Genomic DNA, 8,553 nt, shown 5'->3' on the forward strand with positions numbered 1-8,553 from the left:
CCCACATCCACACACTTCAGTAGTTGGTGTACCCCCTCCCACACAAATAGTTTTTTTTGCGAGGTACCAACTTCCCATCCGAAGCTTCATCCAAGGTCGACGAGTGGCTTCCAATAACACGTCCTGGCTACATGTTGGCTTTTTTTATTTGGCATGTTGGCCTTTCATTCGCCGTGTCGGGAAAATAAGAATACTTGCTAGCTTTTAATGTACGCAATGCATGTTTGATGTGGGTATTTTGTTTGAAGGGGTTCTTGTTCATAGGTTCGTAACATCTCCCAAAAATATGGAGACACATAAAAATGAGCATATATAGACATGTGAATATCCCCCTTTCTGTCACTAGGAATACTATGTTTCATTTTTATAACCATCAGGTCAGTTCTAATTACAGAATGTAACCGCAAGATACTATGTTGTTTCAGACGCCGGGGTTTGATCTTCCTTTTCTAAAAAATCTCGTTTGAGGCATTTCATTACTACCACGTTTACTATCATGTGGCTTGATCGAAGATTTAATCGTTGCACGAGGAGTGAAAAAATGCATGCATTGGTTGAACGGTTGTGTCTAGTACTCCAATATATTAGAGTTTTGTCCCCTTGCCCTGCTCTCATTAGGTAAATACATCAGATGCAACTTATTGGATGCATCGATGAGATATAGTAGGCCAATATCTCCATGCACATCCACATGGTAAAACCATTCCCGCTTGGCGTGACTAGGCCTGGATTGCATTTGCGTGTGGTGATGAGTGATATTTGTGCGCTCATCGCACCATTATTTAAACCGGATAATGTCGGAATTCCGAAAAAATCACTCCCATATTGACATGTGGGACTCACATTTCTAATTTTAGTTTTTTTATGTAATTAAATAAAATCTATGGCGGTTTTCTGCAAAAATCCCTTGTGCGCGATGCACACAAAAGGTGTGTGAGACGTATCCCAGGATTAGTTCGCCAAATTTAAGGACCATATTGAAGTAGTATTCTCAGCTTTTGGGACCGTATTGAAGCATTTTCTGAATTTGAGGATCATTGTGGGCAACGCCACCAAGTTTAAGGACCATACGTGCATTTTACTTCAAAATATACACTACATTGTGAAATGAAGATAGTAGTGAGCTAATGATCTGTAAGAAGTCCGTTTCTCCACAATACTTGAAAATTATTAGTTTCTGAACAAACAATGACAAGGCAATCGAGAGGCCTTGCGACGTTGCTTTAGGCGATGGCAGTGTCTACCAGTAAGAGAAGCCGTGTTGTAACCATCGGACGTCACCCTTCTTTGATTTGGACAAGGATGTGTGGCGCGCAGGTCTCACAACATGCAGTCCCTCAGGCGTGCTTTTATTTTTGGCTTTCGATTTTCAAACTTATATATCTTTTGAACAAAAAGATCAAATGTTCGTATTCGTGTTTCTCTTGGCAAGGACTTTCAAATAAGATCCAAATTTTTAATAATTTTTGAAAAATCTTGAAATAAATGTTAAGTTTCCACTCTTGAAACTTAGCACGTGCGACCGATGAGATCACAATGTTTGTGCCTGCAACTGGCAAAAGAAATGTCATAAAAATTTATCTATAAAACTTGGTAAAGGCGTGCGAGAAAATCGTAAGTTTTAGATGAAAAATCGTACATTTCAACGAGTGAAACTTAAAACTTAGTATGCTCTCGTATGGGATCCAACTACTTCAGGAATCGCGAGGTAATCGAGCGGCCGGGCAGGGTTGGTAGGTGCGTGCCCCAGCGATTTTGCGTCTTTGATCTTACACATCAATGCAACAAAAGTTCAAAATACGAGGCTTTTGCATCTCTCGAGCAAAAAGAAAAAGAACAAAATGTGCGTTAAACAAGTTCCACTAATAAAAAGAGTATACTATTTCACATAGGGCCACTTATTCTTGCAACTTGCACAATTAACCCAAGTAAATGCACCGATATGTAGGACAAAGAAAACGCTCAAATCTCAAAGCATAGCCGAAAGTAAGCCCTCAAAGCATTTTCAGGCTAGTGCATGACGTAGACGTCGTATTCGACGGTGGCGTCGCCAGTCTTGAAGTCGAGCCAGTGAGTCCGGGCCTGCGCGTACCCCCGGGCGAAGCGGAAGGCGCCGGTGCCGCCGACGACGGGCATCTCGCGGACGTCGGTGAGCGGGCAGTTGCGGCCGAGCACGGCGAGCGTGCTGCCGTTGTAGGGGCCGGAGGTGAGCACGAGGTTCATGGTCTGGAGGAAGCCCAGCTCGGCCTGGTCCGCCCCCATGTACAGGCCCTGGGCGCGGCCGACGGCCGCCGAGCCGGGATCCGGGCCCTCGGTCAGCGGGTCGTCCATCACGTTCACCATCCCGAAGAAGGTCCGCGACGACGGGTCGGCCGGACCCACCACCCGCACCGCCGACGGGGACGCGCCGCTCACGGTGTCGTGGAAGAAGAAGTGGAGGTGCGTCGGCGCCGCTCGGTCGGCGGACCGGCGGTGCCCGTGGGACAAGGTCCTGTGGCCGGGCCCGTGCTGCAGCTGGGCTTGGCTCACCGCTGACAGCACCGTGAAGAGCACAAGAAGCGTCACCGCTCCCTTGGCCATTTCTTGAGCTAAGCAAGTAATGTGTGCTACTCCGTAGATGCTTACGTGAGTGTCTGTGTCTTTGTGCGATCTTTCAAGTGCAGCTCACCAGCTATTTATAGTGGGATGGAGGGAGTGTAAAGGGAACATAAGCGGCAAGTGGCAGGCTCTAATTGGCAAGGCTGCTCCATGAAGTGGAGTGGACAGTGGTAGGGCAACATGGACAATGATACTTTGCTTGGCCAATGGTGATAGGCACCTGACCCGGGGAGCACAATGCAGAGGATCACCGGCTATGATTTTGCTTGTAGATTTTAGATTGTGGACTTGTGGTTTTGGAGGAATGTTGTGAGTGGAGCTGGATCACCATATTTCTGTTGTCGGTGGCGAAATCATGGAAGCAGAAATCAACAACATATGGGCATATAATTGTACACCTTCACGTTTTTCTTCGTTTGAAGGATGGATGGGTGCGTGCTTGGCACTTTTGGCACCGGATCGGATGTTATTCATCCATAGTGGGGTTAAGTATACCCCACCATTACATGTATGATAATGGAACTTCCACTGATTAGATCGATGATCATGATGTGACCAAAATAAGAGTCATGGCGCACTCTTGGGATGGCATTTCTACCATTGTACTTAGAGTTAGCGATAGTGCATGTTGAAATTGCGCACAATTTTTTGCCATGAGACGTAACAGATGGTCGGCGAGCGTCGTTTTCTTAATCAAACCGCACGGTTAGTCGCCACAACAAAGAAAATCCCGGCAGAAACATCCATGTACCTCAATCCACAAGCTTTTTATTGGATGGAAATTATATAGCATTTTTGTAGACTCTTTACCGAAAGAAGGGAAGTATTTCGTAGACAAGGGAGGGTGCACAATGTTGGTCGTCACAGCCTTTGTGGTAGCGGACCGATCCTGACATCCTGTGGTGCTTGGCTTCCACGCCGAGCAACCAGAACTGAGAAAACTGAAAAACACCCGTGCATGTCACATGGTAGTGGACGTAGGGTCAGACCCGGCCGTGCTTCCAGATGCACCAGCGCTAATGGTGTCTCCATTCCAATGGCAGCAAAAAGAAAGGAAAGGTGAAACAATCATATCAGTTGCACACTGCACTCGTGGGTCGTGCTTTGCCCAGGTCAGCTGCACTAGCTAGTGTCTTTTTCTCAAATCCAATCGCACCAAAGATGAAAGAAAATGTGAAACAATCTTATCAGTTGCACTCGTGCTTGTGCTATTTCCGGAATGTTCAGTATGCCAATGACGAACGAGTTGCTGTCTATAACTGTAACGTGTACTAAGAATTCTAAACAAATGTAATACTACTACTAATAGGAAACAACAAAATCAGGTTATGCATTGTTGATCAAGTAATATTTCTTAACTTCGTAGAGAGACACCTCCGCTGTTCTTTAGCAAAAAGAAATTGTGATAAACTTTCAATCTATTCATCTTCAATCATGACAGTACATCGAACACCAGAAAAAAATATGCATAGACCACCTAGCGACGACCACAAGCACCGAAGCGAGCCGAAGGCGCACCGCCGTCATCGCCCCTCCCTTGGGAGCCGGGCACAACTTTAGCATTTCTATTTACTTAAAGTACTAACTTTAGTAGGTCTAACCATCATGCACACCAAGACTGTGCTGAAGTAAGGCTACCTGTATCATAACTTAGTGTCATGCATATGATACTACATCTGTAATGCAAAATATTTTTAGAACGGAGGCTCCAGAAGAGCCCGGCTTTGAATTAACAAATCCATCAACCGGCCAGGATTACAGAGATTACAACCACGAACCACACAAAGAAAAGGAAAAAAAACACAGCAAAGATACAAAGGCGCTGGGAGACAGCTCACATAGCACACAACCAGCTATACCAGATCAACATGAAGCTAATAGCTAGGAGGTGCTAGGGACCTCTTGCACACACACAACCAAGGGGAAGGCAGCTGCCAGCTCAAGGCAAGGAAACGACGACGATGAGAGGCAAGCCATTGCCAGAACACCAGGGGTTTGTGGAGAACACAATCAGACAGTGCCATCGTCAAAGAAGGCCCCTGCCTCCTCGCCTGGCTCGAAAGGCGCCGCACCGTTGAGCGATGGACTAGTTCACCCTAGAACCTATCTGAATGGCACCCAAGGAAGCCACAGGAGCGGAACCAGGCGTTCCTCACATGTCGACGGCGACTCACCTAGAGCCAAGCAGCCCCAAAACCGAAGATCGGGCGAGAAAGAGGGTGAGCTGCCAGGATGAAGGGCAACAGCAAGGGCCAAGACCAAAACACATAAGCTCAACACTCTCGGCGAGCTGGAGGGAAAACCACCGGAGGAGGGGAACCCTATCCCCTCCCTTCCTGGAGATCCACGGCATCGGAGGCCCTCAAAGCCGCACGAAGAGCACCACCATAACAGCACCCCGCACCAGGGAAGGCATGGCTGCCGCTGGAGACTTACTGTCGCCGCCGCCGCACACCAAACCGCACCACACCGAAGCCCGCCGCCCCACTTGTTCCCAAAAACGGCGTCTTCAAGAAGATTACGGCGCCTGGGGCGTCGCCGCCGTCCAACAAAGTTTGGGTTTTCACCCAGGAAGCAAGGGGGCATGGGATGGGGAGGACAGGACCTGACCGGCGCCTCCAAGGAGATGAGCGGCGCCCACGGGCGTCGCCGCCGTCGCGCCAGCAAGGCTGGCTAGGGGTTTCCCCCGGTCCTGGAACCCCTCCATCCGCTCCCACCCACTGAAACCAGCCCCCCATGTCGTAGCAGACCGGATCTGGAGGGGGGGGGAGGAGCACGCCGCTGGAGAGGTGGTGTGGAGGCGGCCAGATCTGACACCGCGGAAGCCGGAGCCGACGCCGAGCCTAGACCCGCATCCTCCGGAGATCTCACCGTCCTCACGGTCAAGACAGCCGGCCCACGCCCGCGCCACCAGGAGCCAAAGGGCTGGAGGCGCCACACCAGACGGGCCGCCGCCCCAGATCCCGCAGCCCCCCGCGCGCGAGGCGAGGCAGCGAGGACCCCGCCGCCACCATCATCAGCAGCACACCAAGAAGGCCCGGCGGCTGCCTCTGGTGGCGGCGAGGGGAGATCGAGGAGGAGGGAGGTGCGGCGGCGGGATTCAGATTCGCCCCTCGAGTCGCCCGAGCGGGCGACGCGAGGGAGGGGAGGGGAGGGGAGGAGGGATTCGTAATGCAAAATATCATAGATAACCTTATTTATTGACATGCATGACACATAATAGCAAAATATTTATTATGATACGGTATCATGATATGATACTCAACTCTCTCTTTCTTCATTTAATCTTGTGCCACCTCATCAAAATTGCCTAGTTGGCATGTGTGATACAATTTATGATATTCCCATTACGACCAACCTAAGACACTTATACTTTTGTATAAATAGCAATACATGTTTCGTAGGGAATGTCATTACCGAGACCCATGCACATGATCTCCATACACAAAGATAAAACATAAAACATTTGAGTATTCTCCGATAGTTTCCAGGAAAACTAAACTACACATATCACTTATATATGTATTTTAATACTATCATCGCCGACACTCTACAAAAAAAACTAAACTAAACTACACATATCACTTACAACTGTATTTCACTAATGCCGTCCATACACACACACACACTCGATTCATTAACTACCAATCATCATGCATTCAACATGCAGGCAAATCGACTAACGCTAGATAATTTCAATTTCACACATGTCAACTTAGTAGTTGGCTCTCCAGTACTGCTATGTCTAGGCAAATATGAGGCCAATAGTTAATACGATAGTAGCAGTGTAAAGTATGAGACAATAATAGTTTAACTTCTTTTCAATTGGTCGTTTTCTGGAAATAGAGATCTTTTGGAGTAAATGTTGCTTGTTGTTTATTTACATACAATCAAAAGAGAAAACGGAATTTGAACATTTGCTCCTGGCACAGAAAAAACAAATTCAATAAACACAAAGACAATTGCCTAAATATACCTTTCCACACTTCTCAGTTCTGATTTATTGTTCATCATCCATCGACAATTATTTTTATGGAAAGCATGAGCTCTATAATTGGTTTAGCATTTTGATTTAATCCTTCCTTTCTTTTTGTGCATAAACACTTTACTTAAGATACGTTCAAATTCTCTGTTTTCCTTGAAGAAGGAAAAAAACAGTTCGCCAAATAGATTTAAAGAAGCTGCTGGATCGTTCTCACTAAAAACACTGGAGCTGCTGAATCGTTCTCACTAAAAACACTGGAGCTGCTGGATCGGGGCGTGCTTATACCTCGCCTAATGCGAGTTGGAGCGACCGCTCACGATAGTTTGTTGCGAATGGACCGGCCCCGGTAGGTTCCATGTAAGTTTGTGGTTTCCCCTGTTTTTGCCTTCTTTTTTTTTAACTTTTTTTTCTTTTATTCTAAGTTTAACATAACATGAAACAATTGTTAGCTTAACTAAACTGATTGTTGGTAGCATACTAAAAGAAATTTGTGACATTTTAAAATGTTCACGTGTTTAAAAAAATGGGTGTGACTTTAAAACAAATTAATTATATATTCTATAAAAATCCTAAACATATATAAAACAAATGTTTCAAATGTATATATGAAAAACATTGATAGAATAAAAAAAGTGACATTCTAAATTTTTTAACGCGTTTCAAAAAAATGTATGTGAACTATAAAATATTGTTAATCATGTATTTAGAAAATTTGAAACATATATCAAATAAATGTTTCAGATGTATATGAAACTATACAATGTTTATGGAAAAAGTAGACATCAAAGATGTATTTGCAAAAAATGTTACCATTGTATTTGAAAATTTGATCAAGTACTAAAAAATGTTCTTGTTGTATACGAAAAATGTAGGCATCAAAAAAATTAATTGTGTACTTTGAAAATGTTAACATGTATAAATACGGTTTTACATGTACATGTAAAATGTATATAGAAGAATTATGGAGAATTAGGGAGAATATTACAAACCACACATCAAGAAATAATAACAAGTCAATCAAGATGGTTCTAAAAACAAAGAAAAATCATCGATTACCATAAATAAAAACACATAGAAAGAAATAAATAAAAAACCAAAGAAAACTGAATAAAAAGAAAGAGAAATGAAGGAAATCATTAAATAGTGAGAGAAAGCAAGGAAAAAGAAAGAGAGATGAAGAAACCAAGAGAGAAACAAAGAAAAAATAACAGAAAAAATAATGTAAAATGAGCAAAACCCAAAGGAAAAAAAATAAAATAATAAACCAGCGAAAACAGTGAAGAAACAACCAGTGGAAAAAAGAAACATAAGTTATGACAAAGAAAAAAGAAAATGGGAGTTACACCAAAGAAAAATAGAAAATTCAAAGAAAACCAATGGAAACCCCCATGAAAATATAGAAAACAAAAAAAAAGAATCAAAAAGGGAAGAAAAAACAAAAAAAGGCGAACCGACCGAACCATGGCCGGACGTGAATCAGAGAAGAAGAAAGTGACTAATATCTAGGGGTGTCACAGAGGGCAAAAGTGAGAAGAAGAAACGTTTGGGTGAGGTGAAATATGACAACACTTTCTTAAACCCGAGCTATGTTTTTTAGTCCGTGAGTATAACAAGTTGGGGGCGGTGCCCCTCCTCTGTTGATGTATAAATGTATAGTCCACTTTTCCCCATCATCTTGAGCTTTTGAGTGAACTGGCTGGTGCGTGCAGTTCTACATGTTATTAGAGCCAAGAGAGGTCTTGAGTTCAAGACCCGGCTGGCGACTAATGCCGTCCTCGACCAGCATGAGGTTCCACATGTCCTTGTCCAAGACGGCTGGCTCTGCCACCTTGTACGCACCCGGCCTTCTTGACGTAGATGGTGTGGCGGTTCGTGCTCCGTTATGGGCATCCTTTAGTGCATCCATGCTTGTGGTGTAGTTGCCACTATCATCCAATGTCACCATTGCGTCAGACACAACAGACATACAT

The 8,553-nt window shown here is 44.7% G+C and overlaps 1 protein-coding gene across 1 annotated transcript; it reads right to left on the reverse strand.

The window, feature by feature from the left end:
• Positions 1 to 1,844: 1,844 nt before the first annotated feature.
• LOC119287617 (dirigent protein 22-like) lies at positions 1,845 to 2,632 on the reverse strand. The gene has a single exon (XM_037567197.1). The coding sequence runs from the start codon at positions 2,578 to 2,580 to the stop codon at positions 2,011 to 2,013; it is 570 nt and encodes a 189-aa protein (XP_037423094.1). The 5' UTR covers positions 2,581 to 2,632; the 3' UTR covers positions 1,845 to 2,010.
• Positions 2,633 to 8,553: the final 5,921 nt, after the last annotated feature.

The sequence above is a fragment of the Triticum dicoccoides genome, chromosome 4A, assembly GCF_002162155.2.
Source record: "Triticum dicoccoides isolate Atlit2015 ecotype Zavitan chromosome 4A, WEW_v2.0, whole genome shotgun sequence".
NCBI lineage: Eukaryota > Viridiplantae > Streptophyta > Magnoliopsida > Poales > Poaceae > Triticum > Triticum dicoccoides.

What these genes read in the sequence shown, in the direction of transcription:
- LOC119287617 (XM_037567197.1), bottom strand. Translation starts at nt 2,580, where the DNA reads ATGGCCAAGGGAGCGGTGACGCTTCTTGTGCTCTTCACGGTGCTGTCA.